The 21405-nt window shown below is 42.9% G+C and overlaps 1 protein-coding gene across 1 annotated transcript in view; it reads left to right on the top strand.

The window, feature by feature from the left end:
* ACSL3 (acyl-CoA synthetase long chain family member 3) overlaps window positions 1–3433 on the top strand; it is a 45144-nt gene extending 41711 nt beyond the window's left edge. Inside the window, exons 13-15 of the mRNA XM_080932931.1 lie at window positions 204–318; window positions 1869–2026; window positions 2858–3433. Of these exons, the coding sequence (XP_080789057.1) occupies window positions 204–318; window positions 1869–2026; window positions 2858–3015 (431 nt within the window). The 3' untranslated portion in view covers window positions 3016–3433. The remainder of the gene's footprint in view (window positions 1–203; window positions 319–1868; window positions 2027–2857) is intronic.
* The last annotated feature ends 17972 nt before the right edge of the window (window positions 3434–21405 follow it).

Here is a 21405-nt window from a genome sequence, read left to right on the forward strand (position 1 = left end):
TGAAGTCATAAGGATGATGTCCCTTGAGTAAAATTCTTCCCACAATTGTAGAGGATTAGGGTCTGACTTTATTGTGTAATCTCAACTTTAGGGCAACCATTAAGGCTTAGTTGAGAAAAGTTTTAGATAACTTGGTGAGAGTATTTCTATGTTCTTAAGGTGTTAATGACTATTCTCAATGTTTCTGCCTTTGTTCTATAAAGATCGTAAAAAGGACCTTGTGAAACTGCAGGCAGGAGAGTATGTGTCTCTTGGGAAAGTAGAGGCAGCTCTGAAGAACCTCCCACTGATAGATAACATTTGTGCGTATGCAAACAGGTAAGCTGGGGAGTCTGTGCTCAGGGTAGAGAAGTTGGTGGGTGTGCCATGAGTAGTGTAGCCCATGTGGGCCACTGTGAAATTGTTTTTGGGTCTCTTCTCTGATTTATTGGGCTACCATTTCCTCTTTACAGCTAGTAAGCCGGTACTTCCTATGATGCTCTCCTCTTGTCTTCTAGTGTTTGTGTTGCTTTACATTTCTCTGCAAGTGTCCTGAGTGAAGGGCTGAGGAAAATAAGTTCTCCTGCCTCAGTGCCCCTGCACAGGGGAATAAGTAGCATCTTCCTACCGTCCTCTCTTCATGTCCCTCTGACCTGCAGCTGGAGCCTGCTTCCTGCTGGCCCTGGCTTACCACAGCCTCACAGCCCATGATAACATAGGCAGTGGGAAATGGAAGTGTAAATTTAGGAGCCCAGAACTGTATGGGAATTGATGGAATCCGAGGTTAGACCTGACTACATTTCTGTAGTAGTAAGTGCAGTGACTTAATCATATGAGCAGCAATCAAGTCACATGTCCGTGCATAAGCCTCATAACCTGTGGAGCAGCCGACATAAACATAGGTGTAGGAAAATCAACTTAGAAGTAGATTTTGGGGTGCACCCCAGGTGGTAGAGCTTTTGGTGGAATAGTTGTCTTCTGAAATAATTAGAACCAGAAAGGTTTCAGATTTTGGAGGCTGGATTTTATTGTTTTGTGAGAAGGTCTTGCTGTATAGCCCTGGCTGTCCTAGAACTCACTCTGGACTGAGCCACCCTTGAACTACCTGCCTCTACTTCCCAAATGCTGCTGGAATTAAAGGCATGCAGCCACTATATCCCTTCCACAATGGTGGGATTTCTAAAATATGCGTAGACTTGAGCACCCTCATCAGTGACTCTGTGCTTCAAAATCCATTTGTTTTCAGCATTGCTCCAGGGATGGGTTTTATTTATTTAAGAATAACTCCAAGTATCCCTTTCTTGTCATGATGGTGTCATTTCCTCAGGGTCAGGCTGGCCCTGAACTCACGGCAATCCTTCTGCCTTAGCTTCTCAGTTGTGGGGTCACAGCGCTCTGCCCGGCAATCATGCTTTTTGTATAGTACCTGTCTTACTAAGTGCATACTAAGTTCCTTTGATACGAACTCTTCTGATAGCAGGAAGAATGAGCCTTGTCACAGGCAACCCTTGAACTTGGGAGATCCACTTGCCGATACCTTCTCAGTGCTGGGATTAACCTGGCTCATCACATGATTTTAACTTGTTACTTTTACTTTTCTTACCTTGTTTCTGTGAAATTATTAATCACTTCAAAGATGACTAAAAAATGTAAAATTTCTTTAAAGGTGTATATTACTACTTATAGTGGCTAGACACTTAGAACTTCTCAGGTTGAGGTTTGCTTGCAGTGAACTCTACCATGGTTAAGTGGTCAGAGGCGATGCATGAGGTGGTTGTGGGTTTCCCAGTAATGAAGAGCTGTCTGTGAGTGCTAAGGCGATGAGCCGCATTAGTAAGCACAGGACATGTTACTTAGGTCCTTGACTAAGTTATCCTTTGTGTTTTCAGTTACCATTCTTACGTAATTGGATTTGTTGTGCCAAATCAAAAGGAACTTACGGCTCTAGCTAGAACGAAAGGGCTTAAAGGGACTTGGGAAGAGCTGTGTGACAGCCGTGAGATGGAAAACGAGGTCCTTAAAGTGCTTTCTGAAGCCGCCATTTCAGGTAAGTGTGCCGCGGACCGATTCTTAGGACTGAGATGGGAAAGCTGTCCACGCCTGTCCACTGTTAGCTGATGAGGGCTGGAATGCACCCACTCAGGCCCCTCTGTAGAACACACAGTGCCTACTAAACTGATTCTTAAAATAAAAACTTTTAAATTTGAGATTAAAAAAATATGTACATGGCACTGTTATAATAGTTATAATATAGAATTCACCAGTGTCTTAGTTGCTTTTCCTGTCTCCTGCTAAAAGCAGTTGAACTTAAGGGAGAGAGTTTCTTTGGGATCACTGTTGAGGCCACCGTCCTTCAGGGCTGCAAAGGGTGGCTCAGGGTGGCAGAAAGTTGGAGGAAGCTGGTTGCATTGTATCCATTTTCCTGCAAACCTCATTCTCCTTGAAGTAAAATTCCTCTTCCCTTCCTCTCAGATCCCAGTCCCGGGAAGGCATGGTGTAGTGTGGTGTGTGTCCCTGTTGTGAGTGTGTGCTCCCTTGCCTGTCTGGCTGGGCTGCATGCTGCCCTTTTATAGCTTGAGAATGGGCTGGATACAGATGAGCTGTTTTACTGACAGAACTGCTTTCTGTATATTTTATACCTATATCATTTATTTAATTTATTCTCCTATGGATAAACAGTTTGTTAAATGGTTTTTGCTGTGATAGTTCTCATATTTCAGAAACATACTTTTGAATCTCAGGAGAGAGCTGATGTGGACGGGGCTGCTTGTTCTGTTGGGTATTTGGTGGTGTACCTTAGAGCACCCCGTTAGCTGAAAACTTTGACTTCATCTCTCATGGGTGTTGGGATTTTAGTGTTGTGATTTCTTCATTTCAGCAAGTCTGGAAAAGTTTGAAATTCCACTGAAAATTCGTTTGAGCCCTGACCCATGGACTCCCGAAACTGGTCTGGTGACGGATGCCTTCAAGTTGAAACGCAAAGAGCTTAAAACACACTACCAGGCAGACATTGAGCGGATGTATGGAAGAAAGTAATTATTTTTGGCGTTGGATTGCTACAGAGCTCAGATCAAATGGGAAATACTTGAAATGTGTCTCAGGCCAAGGCAAGCTCCATTCCTCATACTGAACCCTGGCTGTTATTTCTCACCATGTCACTGTTCTTAACTGACAGGATTAGTAAACTATTAAGACAGCAAACTGGTGTCTGTCTCTGTTTCTTCCCCTCCTCCAGTTTGCTTTGGCATCTGTGACTGTGTTTGTCAATAGGAGACTTTTTCAGAATCATACTGGGGAAGCAGTGATTTTAAAACCTCAAGTTTTTAAACATGATTTATATGTTCTGTACAATTGTTCAGTTTGTAACTTTTTAAAGTTTGGATGTATAGAAGGATAAATAGGAAATATAAAAATTGGTTATTTGGGGGGGCTTTTTTACTTATTGTATTTAAAAATAAAAGGGTATCAATGTGAAATTATGTAAATTAAATGCTCATGAATCAAGTCATTGTTGAACAAAAGATTTGTTGCTGTGTAATTATTGTCTTGTATGCATTTGAGAAATAAATATACTCAGACTTATGTTTTAAGAAATTGAAACCTTGCGAATATATGCCTGATACATAGTTTTATATACTTTTTCTACCGGGGAAAACAGTTTGCTTAGCACTGAATGAAGTGAAATAGCACATGGTGGGGTGGGTGGTGTGGTGGTGGTGAGAGGAGCCAGGGCTTTGGAGTTTGACTCACATCACAGACTACTTTGGAGACATCCTAGGACAGTGTTTTGTGTTCTTGTATATTGTGTCTTGGACAGTTTTATCCTTGTTAAAATTTAACTCTTACTTTTGGAGAAGCTTTGTAAAGGAGGGACAGTGTGGAAAGGGGCTGGAGCTTCTCCGTGTCAGTACTGGGAGCTGAAAATTTACCCACGGTCGGTGGAGAGCCTTTGCATCCGAGTCTTTAGCATAATTGTGTTAAAATATCTTTATAAGAATGATTTGTTTTTGGTTATGTGTGCATGTGCTCACGCAGTGACTAAAGATGCCAGAAGGGGTGTCTGATCCCCTGAGATGAGTTAAAGGCTGTGTTGAGCTGTCTGTGGGTGATATCCAAATTTCACTTTCTGGAAGACTGACACATGATCTTAAAGGCTGAGCCATCTTCCCAGCACTTGGAGGGATTTTGTTTCTGGTTTTTAAAGGTAGAATGTAAGTAAGCTTCAATGCTTTTGGCAAGATACTAACATTTGTGACTCAAAAATCAAAATAAGAGGTAGTGTCTCACCAGGACAGAGTAATGGCTGATTGAACAGCAAATAAAGCTGGTTTAGATGGATCAGATTCTATTCATAGTCATGTATAATTTAAGTTAAAATTATATTTAGTTTGAAGATATTAGACTGTGGCCAGTCTTAAATGCCACAGTAGAACATAATTATGCCCTTTCAAATAAACCATTTTCTAGCTCAATCAAGGTAACCTGAAAAATCCTTCAATATTTTTCTGTTTCAAGAAGAAAAAAAATAACCCTTTAAAGAGACATGAGACCTTGTGATTTGAATACACTTAGTCCAGGACGTGACACTTGTAAGAGGTGTGACCTTATTGGAGGAAGTATGTCACTGTAGGGTTGGGCTTTACAGACCCTTTTCCTAGCTGCCCCTGGAAGATAGTAGTCTGCTCCTGGCTTCCTTCGGATGAAGACATAGAACTCTCAACTCCTTTAGTACTATGCCTGCCTGGACACTGCCATGCTCCTGCCTTGAAGATGGTGAACTGAACCTCTAAACCTGTAAGCCAGCCCCAATTAGATATTGTCATTATAAGAGTTACCTTGGCCATGGTGTCTTTTCACAGCAATGAAACCCTAAGACTTTCCTCCCTCAAACCCAAATTAGTCATATTAAACCCTGTTTAATTAGGACAAAAACTAAAGAATTTCTAATATGTGCAAGTGTAGAATGTGGATCCTAAGAGAATGTTTTTTTTAAACTAATTTTTTTTCTAGAAACTGAATGGGGGAATAATTACACATCAATAAGGTGTTGTTTCTAGCACATGTCCCTGGTGGCCACCTCTTGCTCACACTCAGCTTGCCTGAAGGTTTGTGTGTACATGTGTGTTGATGTAAATTCACTTTAATGTGATTTGCTGAAGCTACAACAAAGCTGAAAATGGCACCTACTTCCTAAACCAAGCTTGTGAGCTTTCACTGATGCCTACAATGTTCCGCAAAGTTTGTAATTTATCAGTATCGCTCAAAAATAGATGAGTCCGGAATAACAACTGCTGGTAAAATACTCGGTGTTCTACAGTTTTAAAACAAATAGTTGATGTCATAAAAATTTTGAAGACATTTAGGGGGGAAATCTGATGCGTCAGTTCCTACTGTAGGAAAATTGTGTCCATTGGTGGTGCCCTGAAGAGGAAGCACTGTCACTGAATGCATGCAGGACCATGCCGCAAGGGGACGATGCATCCTGATTGGCTGCCTGCCTGCTGTGAGCTTATTGCCAGTATGTTCTTGGTTACTGCTGTTTTCTGCTTGAGAAAGTATGCATCCTAAGCAAGTGCTTTGTACTGGCACGAAGTTTGAAGAATAAAGATGTGCAAGAGTTCCTGGTAAACAAAATGATGTCTTGCCTAAAGAAGGAACAACCTTATAAAAGTCAAATTTTGACCTTTGCGAAATACTGTTGAAAATGGAGTTTGAGGAATTCTCATTCGTGGTCTAACAAAGTTGTGTTCTTAATTATTTTCTAGGACTCAAGCTCTAAGGTCTCCCTAGTTCACCCTTAGTTTCTCTTTCATTCCTGTTAGTTTTGGGTGCACAGCAATGTTAGCTTTGTTAGGTAAAAATAGTGTCTCTTTTTCCCAATTTTTAATCCTGTGCTTATTGTAGGAAGAGTGTATCAAGTCAACATATCCCAGAAGCTAACGCCACCATGTCTTTATTTCTGGCAAAACTAGGTACATGTAACTTGATAGTAACTTATTTTGTGTATAGGTGCTTTTTATACATGTGTATGTATACCATACACAGAGTATAGTGCTCACAGAGGCTGAAAGAGAATGCCGGATGCCCTGGAGTTGGCGTTAATAGACAGTTGTGAGCCACTATATAGGTTTTGGGAATTGAACCCAACTGCTCAGGAAGGGCAGACGGGGTGCATCTCAGCAGCCCCCGTTCTTGTTATTCTGTAGTAACTGGATAAGGTATTGTTATGTAGCATGTGGAAGCTTTAGTCTCTTGTTATTTGTATCAACAAAACACTGGCATCTCATTTCTCAATAACTGCTCAGAATATTTTTGTAAAACATGATTGTTACCACATCAAATATGAATTTAGCATAAGGTAGTACTGTCACGTGATGATTTTGTTAGCTTTCCAGTGCTCTGACAAAATAAGAAAGCCAAGGGTGGGCCAGGGGAAGTTCGATTTGGCTCAAGGATTTACAAGTTTCAGTTCATGGTTTGTTGGCCTTTTGTTATACCTGGTCCTGTGGTAGGGCAACATGAAATTAACACATGACCAAGGCAACTCTCATAAAGGAAAACATTTAGTTGGGGCTGGATCACTGGTTCTGAGGCAGACTAGTCCTCTATTATGGCAGGAAGTATGGTAATACTCTGGCAGGCATGGCTCTGGAGGAGCTGAGAGTTCTACATCTTGTTCTAAAGACAAACAGGAAGACTGACTTCCAGGCAGCTAGAAGGAGGGTCTTATTGACCAGTCCCACAGTGACACACTTTCTCCAACAAGACCAAGTCTCCTAATAGTGCCACTCCCTGGACCAAGCTTATTCAAACCACCACAGGAAGGAAAACATGGAAAGGTTTTTTCATACCAGGTAAATATGTTCCCACGAAGCCTCAGCTCCTTAGAATTTACTACCTCCCCATAGTGCCACCAGCTGGGATCTAACCCTTCAAAACCTATGAGGGACACCTAAGATCCAGACACAGCATTGTATATGTAACACACACACACACTCACACACTCACACACACAAATTCAATGTTGTGTGAGCCTACCCAGCCCTTTTCCCTCTATGATATGTATGGCTTGGTTTCCTAATTTTACCCAGATGCATTACTTCCTTGCTGTTTTCTCATAAATGTAAATTAAAGGCTTGTACATTCAGATTTCACTTAGTAAACCCAGTGCCTCAACATGACATGTGGCCTCCAGAGAAAGGAATATGGAGCTGGTGAGTGAGTTACCATTATAGTGTCTGCATTCAGTGTGGAGTGAGTGCACCCATCCTCTATCCATCTAGTGACACCGTGGGAATGAGACTTTAGGACACATTCAGAGGCAACTGCTCCCATTGGTTCCTTTTGGTAGCAGTTCTCCCCTGTGAAGAAAGGAGTTTTTTTTTTTTTTTTTTTTTTTTTTCTCCCGTGTGGGCTTTGTTATCAAATAAAAACATGATCCTAGCTTGAAGACTTCCCCAAGTATGCCTAGGCAAGGCAGTTTTCTCTTTAGTGTGGCTCTGTGGGTGTTGCAAATGTATGTGAATAGATTTTCTTTCTCTAGAGTTTCCTCAGGTGGCAAGGGAGGCAATCTACAGCTTTTCTCATGCCTTCACAGTTCCTTCTAACTGTGAACACTTATATTCAGCCAAGGGTAAGCTAAAGGGAAGATCTCTGTACACTGGCCACCTCCTGTTTGGACTCTTGTTTACTGATGGGACAAAGATTTCTCTACTTTTCTCACATTTCTTTATATTAATTCTTGTTAAATAAGGACAAGGGAAGGACAGTTGAAGGAAACACTACAATGATAGGAAGAAACATGGCAGCTTCAAAGGGCGATGGGCCAATTGTGTTACACATTCTTGGATAAAATATTTTTTAAGATGATCAATCTGTTTACATGCCAAATCTGAACCAAGTATCAGGAAGGCGAAGTGTGTAGACAAAACATGTAGAAAGAAAGGCTTTAAACCCCATTTTAATCATCTGCCAGACATTTGTCGGCTCTGAGCTTTTAGCAAAAGTGGCATGCAAGTTTCTGTGAAGTAACCTAGGCAACGACTGTTATAACTCACATTAAAGGTGTTGTTATCTCTAGGAGGCTCCTGGAAAGCTGATCACATATTGCTCAGCCAAGTGACTTCCAAATGTATTGATTTTTTAAACTCACCTATGCTAATATAGTTTTGCTCTAATGCGCTGGCATCCAAGTTGATTCTAGGATGAGGTATTTCCTTGGTAGGCATCCCCACTTGCTTTGCTGGTCTCATATTGAGGATCCTAGATGTAACCATTGCAGGTGTGTGTGTGTGTGTGTGTGTGTGTGTGTGTGTGTATCAGACTCAAGGGCCTCATCACTAGTTTTTTTTTTTTTTAAGATAGATTTATTTATTTATTTATTTATTTATTTATTTATTTATTATGTATGAGTACACTGAAGCTATCTTCAGACACACCAGAAGAGGGCATCAGATCTTATAACAGATGGTTGTGAGCCACCATGTGGTTGCTGGGAATTGAACTCGGGACCTCTGGAAGAATAGTCAGAGCCCATAATCGCTGATCCATTTCTCCAGTCCTCACCTCTAGTTCTTAACCTCATTCCTTCACCCCCTGAAAGTGTAACTTGTGGCCCCATCACTCTAAGGAGGCAGGGACACTGTCAATGGATCCATGTTTTGAAGTTAGCTTCTGTCTCCGTTGAGTGGGTTCTCTGCTTAAGATACCACTTTTTCTATGTATGTGTGCATGTGTGTGTGTGTGTGTGTGTATGTGTAAACAATAAAACATCTTTATATCCCTTGTTTTCTCCTGTCAAGTCTTGACTCTTCTCCAGCATTTCCCATGTGCTTGTCTTCCTTTGGCCATCCACTGAAGCTTGGAATGTCAGTCTCATCCCCAAGCTGCCCTTTCATCCTAACAAGCTTGCTCTCCTTGCTTTCTGCCCCAGTATAAAGAACGAAGTCTCATATCTACCCTGTGACAACCCAGGAGCTTGATTGGCTTCATGCTGCACTCATGCCTGAAAGTCAACCAGACACTAAGAACTGGATGTGACATCTTGTCTTCCTCCAGCAGTTCCCTCCTTCCACACCTCTCTGGTCCAGTCTGACCCTTAGAGAGAAGCCTCCTCGCTAGCCTTTCTCTGTTCCCTTTGATTTTTTAAAAAATAATATTGTTCAAACTTTTCCCACACTACTACCAGAGTGACCTTTTCAAAGCATAAATTGAATTATGCCTTTTAAAAAACAATTTCACTGAGATAATTCACCCACTTAAAGCTTACAGTTCATGCCTAACATTAGGGCTTTGTGCGAACAGCACGCTATCTGATTTAACGTCCCCTGGGCGAATCAGCACTCATTTCCTGTCCCCTGTCCTCATCCCTAGGAGACTCTGACTTATGCTCTGTTTCTATGGATCTCCCTATTCTAGACATTTGATATAAATATATAACGTGGTCATTTATAATTGGCTTCTTTTAAAAAAGATTTTTTACACATTTTGGGTGTGTGCATATGCACACACATCCACATATGGAGATTACAGGACAACTTCAGGGAGTAGGTTCTTTCCTCCAACCATGTGGAGATTGATTAAGTATACTCACTTAGCTATCTTGCCTGCACAGTTTATTTTTGTAAACAAGAAAAAATATTCTGCTTAGAAAATATAACTTGATTTTCAAACGTTTTTAGTGGGAAGTTTTTTTTTTTTTTTTTTTACCTTTTGGTTAGCATATGAAAAAATAGATTTCATCTTCACATTTTAATATATATATATAATTTTATATTTAAAATATTTTATTAGCATATATCAGTTACACATATATGACATTTAATGGATGTGCATAATGTATATTTCCCACCATTGCTTTCTCAGCTCATTATCATTCCCATTAAGCCCCATATTTCCAATATGCATTGTTCTTATGCGTAGCCAAACTACCTCCAATGCCCCACCCCAAGTTGGCTCTTTCCAAATAAGCCCCTCAGTACTTTAATGATACATACATTTCATGACTCTCTCTGTTCCCCTCTCCCTTTAGGCTTCTTCCTACCATTACTGTCCCTTTCCTTCTTATATGTTATGTATGTACACACATATGCACACATGCACAGACACATCAGTTGGTGGATGTCTGTAGGAGGAAATGCAGACATGATCTTGCATCCAGTCTACCTGGCACACTGCTTCTAAATGAGAAGCATGTTCTTGAGTTATCCCAGAAGTCATACCACTGACCGAAGTGATGTGAGCTGACCTGTTGAAGTCTGCACCCTCCACGTCCCATCTCCTTTTACACACTTCTTCCACATACCCTGGTGGTACAAGCACTCACTGTCCAGCTCGAGGTATTTGTTAACCAATCACAGAGAATAGACTTCCACCATATAAGCAGTTGTTTACATGCAACAATGCAGAAGCCGTTCCCTGAACTCCAGAGTGGGTCATCTTCACAGCCTTTATGGACCCACGAGTATTGCTGTCTTCTTGGGGGGAGCACCCTGAACTGTGGCTGATGTCCAGCCTGCTTCCATGTCTTGGCTGCAGTGAACATGAATTTGGAGTTCTTTTGGAAGATGACTTAGAATCCTTCAGGTATATACCCAAGAACAGTTCAGCTGGAACATACTGCATTTATATTTTTAGTTTTTGAGAAATATGTGGATTTCCATAATGGATGATCCAGTTTATGCTTTTGACAACTGTATACAAGGGTCTCACTTCCCCCACATCCTCATCAGTGTTTTTTTTCCCCCCATTGGCATTCTTAATAACAGCCATTCTGACTGGAGTGTGATCTTACTTAGTGGGTTTTCAAAGTTAATAGGTGCTGTGGGGTGTGTAAATGTCTTATGTGCTTATTGGCTAGGTGATATGCCTTTGTATGGACATATTGTATTTTGCTTACCTGTCAATCAGTTGGTAGGCATTTGAGCAATTTCCACTCTGGGGTTATTCTGAGCAACGTTGATACAAACATTAATGTCTCTGTGTGAGGGACATTTTCATCTCTCTACAGGATTGTCTGTCACCCTCACCCCCATCCCAAAGGTTTATACTCTATAGGTTTGGTCCCTAGTAAGGTGTACAGAGGTTGTGTTTTAAAGAAGTGATTGGATCATGAGGGTGCTGACCTAATCAATGGGTAATGAAGTGATGGTTTTATAATTGATTGACTACTGGTTGTGGTGGAAATGGTGGAGGTGGAGTCTGAGTGGAGGAAGTGAGTCACAGGCACGTACCTTCTGAAGGATATAGCCTTGCCTTCTTGAGAGGGTTTATTTTGTTTGTTTTGTTTTTTACCGTGTACCTTTGACTACACTTACTTTGTAGACCGGACTAACATTGAATTAATAAAAGAAATACTTGCCTTTGCCTCCAGAGTGCTGGGATTAAAAGTGTGCCCCCTATCCCCCCCTTTTTTTGAGGCATGAACAGTCTTTATTGGGCTCACACAGAGTTCATTGCTCTGAAGACCTCTGTGAACTTGTTTTTTTACCTCCATGTTTTTCTTTTTCTTTTGATTTTCTGTAGCCCCATGAGCAGCTGATTTTTGTGGGAGTGATATGTTATTCTCAGCCTCTTCCTCTGTGTGCGTGTCTGCTTCGGGGTGGTACCTTGAGGTGAGTAGCCTGTTGCACCAAGTTCTTCCTGCCAGGACAGGACTTGCCTTAGGACAAAAGCAATGGGGCGGGGGGGGGGGGGGGGGCACGGGTGAAACCTCTGGCCACATGAGCCCAGGAAATTGTCTATCCTCTTGAGTTTCTTTCCTCAAGAATTTTGTCCCATTGATGAAACAATGCCTCCCAGTTATCACAGTTAGAACATGTCACATGGGAATGATAAAACAGCCTGGCTTTTCCAAAGACCACAGCTGCAGCTCATCGGAATTTTGCTGCTGGGAGGTGACGTCTCAGCAGTAGATGGACCCATGAGGTTTACAGGAAAGTAAGCTCACCAGAAATAAGGATTCTGTTTCTCACGGAGTGGAGAACTCCAGGATCTACCACTTAGCTAGATTGCTTTAGGGTGCAGAGCCTTAGGAGCACACGCTGCATTTTGAGACACCTCCGTAAACTTCCTGTCTGATCCCTGCCTGTGCCTCAGCAGGCTGGAACTTAATTAGATCAAACTATAAGCTGAGCCTCTTTTTCTTCTCTTCAATTGAAACAGAGAGAGAGAGAGAGAGAGAGAGAGAGAGAGAGAGAGAGAGAGAGAGAGAGAGAGACACAGAGAGAGACAGACAGAGAGAGACAGACAGAGAGACAGAGAGAGGGAGGCACCATCCTACATTTGAAAGAGATAAACAAAGCATTGTCTGGCTACCCTCTGAACTGTTCAGCTTCCTTCTAGCTTTGTGTGACTCTTGGGACAGGAAACCCTTTTCAGGTATGGTGGTTCTGAGCAGTCTTGCAACATGTTCAGAGAAGTCCCCATGGAAGATTGATGCAGGAGGCCAGTCCCCAGACCTCTTGCCATCGTGACATTTTAAGGCCCCTGGTAACCCCATCTCACACCTCAGTAAACAGCAGCCCTGGAGGCTTAGGTGGATGTACATCCTTTGCAGGCTTCTGTGCCAGCCACCATGGCTGTAGGATGCTCACATTACACCTGCCCTGACCACCTCCACCCTCTCCTTTGCTCCTTCCTCTTTCTCCCTTGTCTCAGGTTAGAGTCCTCAGACACAGAGACTGGGACAGGGACTTGTGTGCAAGGGATATATGGAGGAGCACTCCTGGAAAAACATGGTCGGAGAGACAGAGACGGACGAGGCAGCAGGGCACACTAGGCAGAGCCTCGGAAAGAAGCTCCTGCTTAACTCTACAAAGGCTCTGGAGGGTCCACCCCACTGCAGAGATGCCCCACTCCAGCCACCGAGAGAACTGATACAGTCATGTCCCATCTAGCATGGGTAAGGACCGTAGGATTAGAGCTCAGGGAATCTCACTTTTCTTACCTTGCTATTAGACACAAACCCACCTCAAGTGCTGCCATTAGAATCAAAGCACAACAAACAGGTGGGGTACACACACACACACACACACACACACACACACACACACACAGAGAGAGAGAGAGAGAGAGAGAGAGAGAGAGAGAGAGAGAGAGAGAGAGGTGTAATTCTAGGGGGAGATCATGAACAGTGTGGTTCTGGGGTGTATATTATGGTTAAAAAGCAAAAATGGATGAATTATGTCTACCCAGTCCCTACTGAGAGACTGCGGAGAAAGAGGAACACTTCTCCACTGTTGGTGGGGTTGCAAGCTAATACAACCACTCTGGAAATCTGTCTGGCGATACCTCAGAAAATTGGACATAGTACTACCTGAAGACCCAGCTATTCCACTTCTGGGCATATACCCCAGAGACACTTTAATACACAACAAAGATACATGCACCACAATGTTCATAGCGGCTCTATTTATAATAGCCAGAAGCTGGAAGGAACCCAGATGTCCTTCAGAAGATGAATGGATACAAAAATTGTGGTACATATACACAATGGAATACTACTCAGCCACCAGAAACAATGACTTAACCAAATTCTTAAGAAAACGGCTGCACCTAGAGAATATCATCCTGAGTGAGATAACCCAGTCACAAAAGAACAGACATAATATGCAGTCACTGATAGTGGGATGCTAACCCCAGAGGCTTGCACTCCCCCAGAAACAACTCACAGACTGTATGAAGTCCAAGAAATAAAGAAAACAAAAAAAATATATTTACAAAACAAAAAGACTTTGACTATTTCCATGTTGCGTTTTGTTTTGCATGTACTTTATGCTTATTGTAACTATTAGGTTTTCAATGCATACTGTCAAACCCTTGAAAAAAATCAAGTACTGACTAAAAAATATATTCACATGGTTTTATGTAAAAATTATTTTAATATCTGAAAAAACAGTACTGACAAAAATGTATAATTTTAAGCAAAAAATGTTTAAAATTTGTACATTTATCTTTGTTTTGTAAAATAAAGTCGTTTAAAAAATTAAAAAAAAAAAAGCAAAAATGGATGAATTATGTCTACCCAGTCCCTACTGAGATATTTTTGGGTCCGCAACCACATGGGGACCTGGTTCAGAGGACCCCCTTTTTATTATTCATTATTTATTTGCCAATTTCCCCCAGACTGCCCACGAACTGCCAGCTCAGCCTTCCACAAGAGTGTTTCCCTATGCCGTTTCTTTTTCACAAGCCTCCTATGGCTTCCCATTGCCTTGGTGATACACCTAAAACTCCATTACATAATATTTGCCGCTTTAAAGAAAAAAGACATTTTCGTTCTCTCTGTGTGTGTGTGTGTCTTGTCTACAATGTCCTCTGAGGAGTTGCTTCCTCTTCCTGTTCTTCCTCCTCCTCATTTGCTCTAACCCTACTCAGCCTGCCTTCTGGTTATTGAATATTCATGTGTGTATCTATGCACCACATGCATGCAGTGCTCACCCAGGCCAGAGGAGAATGCTGGGCTCCCAGGAACTGGAGTTGCAAATGGTTGTTAGCACCATGTAGGCATTAGGACTCAACCTGGGTTCTCTGCAAGATTAGTAAGTGCCGTTGACTTCCGACCTCTGAGCCATCTCTCTAATCCTCTGTTTGAATCTCTGAACACATAATCTTAGCTTACCTGTTTAGTCAGAGTCCTCTTTTTCCTCATGAGGACCTTCAGTTCTAGTCGGATGAATAGGATATGGATTCTGCCCCAGACCAGCTGACTATGTGATACATCAATGGTCCATAGAGGAGAACTGTGAAGTGATGGAGAGGACTTTATGAGGGGCTCAGACTAATGCTAGAAAACTGGTATTTAAATCCAAGACTGCCTTTTCCATAGAATAAACAATGCTGTTTCCTGGTCTAGGCCCTTGAGTTGTTGCTGTGCTGTGAACCTGGACAGCCTTGCCTTTCCTCATTGGTCAGAGTCTTGTGTGTTCTTCAAGGCTGGGTGGAAAAATTCCCTTTTTTGTGTTGACACCCTCAGGACCTGATGTGTCCAGATGCTCCTCTGAATTCTTGCTCTCTTGTATTATGTCTTTGACCACTTCTTTGCCTTTCCTTTCTAAGTTCTGCAAGTCTCCCGAGTCTGCAGAGTTGTCTTCTAGGTCTCCCATCTTTTCTGTCTCTGTTTTGGACAATCTAGAGTCTATTTTAATTTGCTTATTTAAATAACACTTCTTTTTGTAGTATTTGAACATTTTTGAGAGCTGTTTTATGACAGAGGGGCTTGCTTTTGTTTGTTCCCTTGATATAACATCTTTTTATTTTATGCACATGGTTTGGTTTTCTAAGAATTTTACACCGGCTTGAGTCATTAAAAATGGCCCATTCTATCCTGAAATGATTGGTTGTTCTTACACAGGTATGTGACAGAGAGAAAGTCATGTGTAGGGATGAGGTCTGTTGGCTATGTGGCCTTGCCTTTGGCATTGGGGATCCTGGATGACAGAAAGTGGAGGTGCTCCCAGCAAGTGGAGACTGGGGCATGGGGATGAGTGTCTTGTGGGAGTTTTGAAAAGGGTCAGGTGGAGAACAGGCAAAGTTCAGGGTTCCATTTTAATGACACCACCCCCCAACGTGTTCCTGACAGCTGAGTCTCATTGGGGTTTGGCAGAGCAGGCAGGCTCTTCTGAAATGTATTCCCTTTCACAAAGACTCCGGACTCCAGTGTCCTCTGAGGAGACTCATCCTCTTCTTCCTGCTCCCCTTCTTTTTCCTCCTCCCCTCCCTTGTACTCCTATTTCCTTGCTTTAATACTCCTGCCCACCCTATCTTCTGGTTATTTGTTGAATATACATGAGTGGTGGTCTCCAAATTCTTATTTTCTTTTATAGGGTTTACATCTTTATTAACATCCCTTTCTGTCATTTTATTAAAACCTCAAGTGTGAGTGGAATTAGACATGCAAATCCAACCTTCCCAACCTTCTGTTCAGAGATATATTTAGTACTTAAAAAAAAAAGATACCTTATGTACAGGGCATAGAGGCGTGTGCCTTTAACCTCAGTTCTTGGGAGGCAGCAATGGGTGGATCTCTGTGAGTTTGAAGTCAGCCAGGTCTACAAATCTAGTTTCAGGACAGCCAGGGCCATTATCCAGAGAAACCCTGTCTTGAAAAATCATATATATGCATGTATACATGTATGATATATATGTATGTATAAAAATATCTTGTTTTTTTACTGGGCTGGCCTTTAACTTGCTATGTAGCCAAGGATAGCCTTAAACTTCTGATTCTCCCGCCTCTGTGACTGTAGTGCTAACCTTATAGTGTTCTCATTCCTGGTTTATGTGATGCTGGGATCAAACCCAGGGCCTCGTGTGTACGTACTTGTTGAGAATTCTACCAACAGAACCATGTTCCCAGTCCCTAGAATCCCCACTTTCTACATCACTTATTGACGTAGCTATTCAACTCAGCTCTCTGTTTGGGATCGGAATCTTTAAAATGTTCACTGTATCATGGTATGAAATGGAGAAAGACCCCGTTTTGTTTTCGCTGAGCTTTGTGTGAAAGGCAGGCTATTATGTCACTGAGGGAGACGGCTTCTTCCTTGAGTGTTGCCGCCTTGCTTAATGCTTCTTGTTTTCATCAGTCCTCACAGATGTGTTCTCTCCCAGAGGGGACTCACATCTTGAGAGGCATTTGGATCACTGCTACGGTCTTTAATATTCTCAGCGTGGGTCGTGCACGTCCGCAGGGCGTGGTAATCGAGCACAGCACGGGCTCTGTGTGCACACATGCATGTTAACTCCTTTAAAGTTGTAGCCCTCTGGCTTCCTTTCCTTCCAGAAAAGCCAGAGCTTGGGAGTCTTACTCCCTGATAGCGCTTTTTTTTTGTTTGTTTGTTTTTGTTTTTGTTTGTTTGCTAGGGTAAGTAGATTACTTCCTCATGGAATTTTCAGTTTTTCTGAGTTGGAGGACTCTCCACTTCCTTCTTCTCTGGGCAGTGCCTTCTTTCCTCTTTCCTTTCCTTTCCTTTCCTTTCCTTTCCTTTCCTTTCCTTTCCTTTCCTTTCCTTTCCTTTCCTTTCCTTCACTCATGCTCAGCATAGCTGGATGTTTTCTTCCCAAAGAGAAACAAGTGGAGGGTTCCGGCACACCCAAATAAAATCCATGAGCAGAACACCATGACACGGTTCTCAGCCCCCAGGTCACATTTTTGGCAAATGGCTGCTTCCTGTTAACTGTCATTCCCATGGTGCTCTGCCTCTCCTTCATCTGATACATGACTTTGCCTGACTTTGGAGACATGGTTTCAAGTCTATATTCTTAGCACACAAGAATGAAGTTACCAAGCTTGCAGGGGTTTCTCAGGAGAGGTAACTGGTCTAGGGTGGAGGTGACTCAGGAAAGCTGTGAGATTCTTTCTGGACTCACCTCATTATAATACTTTCTCCTTTAGTGTTACAATAATGGATAAAACAACCCCAATTTAGCTTACAATGTCTGTCGAACTCAATTTTCTGGGCACAGTGACTGAGCCTCCAGTTAAACAGCACGGAGATAGTGTAGTACAGGCACTGGGTGCTTTGACAGGGAGGCTGAATAACAGTCTGCAAATGTGTGTGTGATAAACACAGACCAAAGGCAACCAAGTGAGGGAAGGTTTCTCCCAGCGTACAGGTCACATTTTATTATCAAGGGAGCCAAGGTAGGAATGGAGATAGAAGCAGGGGCTTGGAACAGAAACACCTACTGCTTTGTTCCGAAGCTCATGTCCATCTGCCTTTCTTCCACACGCATGTATGTCCACGCACACGGAGATGCTACTCTCCACAGTGGGCTGTGCCCTCCTATGCTAATTAGTGACCAAGAAAAATGCCTCGCAGACTTGACCATCATCCAATCTGATGGAGACAACTGAAGTTTCCTCTTCCCAAGTGTGTCAAGTTGACAACAAAGATTAGCCACCACAAGCATGACTGTGTAGTAACTTCCCACCCGTTTCTGTCTTTCCTACTCTCTCTCTGCCTACACATGTGTCTATAAACTCTCTATCCATCCTCTCTCATCCTTCACCTGTCTGTCATCTTCTGTTTTGCCGCTATTCTCCATTTTCTCAGCTTCCTTGATGGAGCAATACAACTCTCTGACCAAAGTAACCTAAGGACAAAATGGCGTTCATCTTATAGGCTCGCCTTATGAATGAGCAACTCTTTGGTTTGTAGTTTCAGACAGTCCATCATGGCGCGGATGTCAAGGCAGCAGGAGACTGAAGCAGCCGGTTGCATTATGTGCTCAGTCAGAGGAAGAAAGCTATGAGGAGTCAGGCTCAATAAACTCTCTCCACTCTGCGATCAGAATTGCCAGCCCAGAGGATGGTGCCACCCACAGTTAAGATGGGCCATTCCATGTCAGTGAACACAAGACAATCTTCCACAGGTATGAGTATAGGTGAGTTTCTTCACAAGTATACCTATATTTCTCTGTATAGCCCTGCCTGTCCTTGAACTTGCTCTGTAGACCAGGCTAGTCTCAAAGTCAGAGATCACCTCCTGCCTCTGCCTCCTGAGCACTCACCATCACTGCCCAGATAACCTCTGTGTGCAATCATTCTTTTTTTTTTTTTTTTTACATTTTTGAACATATATTTTTACTGTACTTTTTTATTGAATATTCTCTGTATTTATATTTCAGACGTTATTCTCTTCCCCCAGGTCTATTCCCCTCCCCCTCCCACTGCCTCCACGAAGGTGCTCCCTCTCCCAAACATCCTCTCCCACCTCAGCACCTTGGCATTCCCTTACACTGGCAACTTCGCTGGACCAAAGGCATCTCCTCCCATTGATGCCAGAGAATACTATTCTCTGCTGCATATGTACCTGGAGCCATGGGTCTCTCCATTCGAACTCATTGGCTGGTGTTTTAGTACCTGGGAGCTGTGGTGGGTTTGGTTAGTTGATCATTTTGTTTTTCCCATGAGGTTGCAAGACCTTTTCAGCTTCTTCAGTTCTTTCTCTAGCTCCTTCATTGGGGTCCCAGTGTTCATTCTGGTGGTTAGCTGCAAGCATCCTCCTCTGTATCAGTGTGGCTCTGGCAGAGCATCTGAGGAGGTATCCATATCAGGTTCCTGCCAGTAAGTACTACTTGACATCAGCAATAGTGCTTGGATTTATTGACTGCATATGAGGTGGATCCCCAGGTGAGGCAATCTCTGGATAATCTTTTTTCAAATTCCTGTTCCTCTATTTGTCCCTTTATTTCCTCCCATGATCGTTTTGTTCTTCCTTCTAAGAAAGACCGAGGCATTCATTTTCTGGCCTTCCTTCACTTTGAGCTTCATAAGTTCTGTGAATGGTTTCTTGGGTATTCTGAGCCTTTTGGGCTAGTATTCACTTATAAATGAGTACATACCATGAGAACTCTTTTGTAACTGGGTTACTTCACTCAGGATGATAGCTTCAAGTTCCATCCATTTGCTTAGAAATTTCATGAACTTATTTATTTTTTTTTTATAGCTGAGTAGTACTCTATTGTGTATATGTACCACAATTTCTGTATCCATTCCTCTGTTGAAGGACATCTGGGTTCTTTCCAGCTTCTGGCCCCGAGGAAATTGGTTTTTCATGAGAGAAATTCACTACCTTTAAACAATTCTAGCCAAGGAACGTTTGGAAACCGAGGCCTGGTGAAGGGATAAGGTGGAGGTGCTTTTGGGGATGGGGAAGGGACCTCAATAAGCAGGCATTTCTCAAGTGTCTGAGTTGGAGCAGGACGGCGGCCTCCTCATAGCTGTAGTTCCATAGTTGTCCACAAGATGGCGGAGGAACTCCACTCATGGCCTCTCAGCGCTGCACAGCCTCCAGTCTGGAAGTCCCTGGATTAGGTTTGATGAAGCACTTACAGTCTTCACAAAACAGCTGACATTTAAAGCACTCTGCATGAATATGCAAAGAAAAGCCGAGGTTCTAATAAACTAAATGAAATGTGTAAGAAAGCCTCAAGGACTCTTTCTGGCCTGTATGAGAGATCAGTGTGAGATAGAGTGTTGGAAATGGGGTGTGTGGGGGGTGTGTGCTACTTCCTGTTCAAAGGCAGTCTTCATGTCTAACTGCTGGTTTAATTGTTTGTCACACTGGACGCTTTTTGTGACTGGCACTTAGCGGTGTGCAGTAGCAACAGTAGTAAAAACATCCCCTGTCTTTGAAGAGCTTGTACATCCCTACTGGGACTCTGACAGCGCTTGGGTAAGAAAAATAACTTATATGTCAGATGGCAACAAATACCGTGGGGACATCACGTGGGAGTGGAGGGAGCTACCTCTCAATCCCTGGTCCCAGAAGACCTCCTGGGAAAGATGACATTTCCTTAAGACCTGAAGGTTTGGTGAGCAAGCCCTGAACACCCTGAACACCTCAGGGGAGAGATTTCCGGGCAGAGGGGACAGTGAGGTAGCAGCCCTGAAAAGGGATGAAGGAGACCAGGCTGGATGCTGGGCAGATTGGGACTGGGGAGCAGGATAGGAGTCAGAGTGAGGCTGGGGTGGAAAGGAGGATTTTTAAATTGACTTTTTTTCCTAGCACATATTAATCGTACATTATGACGGGGTTCATCATGCTATTCTCTACATACACATGTATTTTGTACATATTTACTGTTTCCCTCCTCTGTTCTCTCCAACTTCCGAAAGTAATTCTCATCTTCTTCACTACTTCCTGCTTTTACTTTCCTGCTTCTTTTGACTTAATTTCAGGTATTTGTAGGTATTTATCACAGTGGCTGCCCCAGTGAAGAATGCATTTCTTGAGAGAAGAGGGGCTTCAAAGCAGAAGGAAGAAAGTAAAACCCTGTAGGAGACAGGGTTATGGCCAGGGCCCTACCCAAGCAGCCCCCAGCCAGACCAGCCCCCAGCCAGGCCAGTCTCCAGCCAGACCAGCCCCCAGCCAGGCGTTCTTAGCCTTTTTCCAGCCCATGCTTGGGATTGTTTGCTGTCTAGGGGACAAAAGGAACACCAGCTTCCTGTCAGTCCACTTTCCAACCACTAGGTGCTGGCGGCACTGCTGAGCTGTGCTTTGAAGGTTGGTGCCGTATTAATGGGAAATATCCAGGGTGGGGTGGACAGGATAATCAGCGAGGGGAACAAGCTGGCATTTGACAGATGTCTCTGTGTGGAGACCAGTGTCCCCTTTTGGAGTCACGGAAACTGTTTTATCATTTCCCTGGGCCTCTGGCCGAGATGTTTCCCTGACACTTGCCTTGCAGCCGACAGAGGGCTGGAGTCAGAGGCTTAGCAATGTCTTATTGTGGGGGGAGTTTAATCATAACAGTACCTGTTATACAACTTAAATAAATAAATAAAAAAAACAGAAAAGAAAAACTGCTCTCTTGCCCCTCTCACCTCTCATACCTACTGGCTCCTGGAGTCTTCTCAAGGTGAGAAACGAGAAGCTTGTATTTCTCCTCGCTTTCAGATGAGAGACCAGATTATTTTTC

The sequence above is a fragment of the Micromys minutus genome (genome assembly GCF_963924665.1).
Source record: "Micromys minutus genome assembly, chromosome: 19".
Classification (NCBI taxonomy): Eukaryota; Metazoa; Chordata; class Mammalia; order Rodentia; family Muridae; genus Micromys; species Micromys minutus.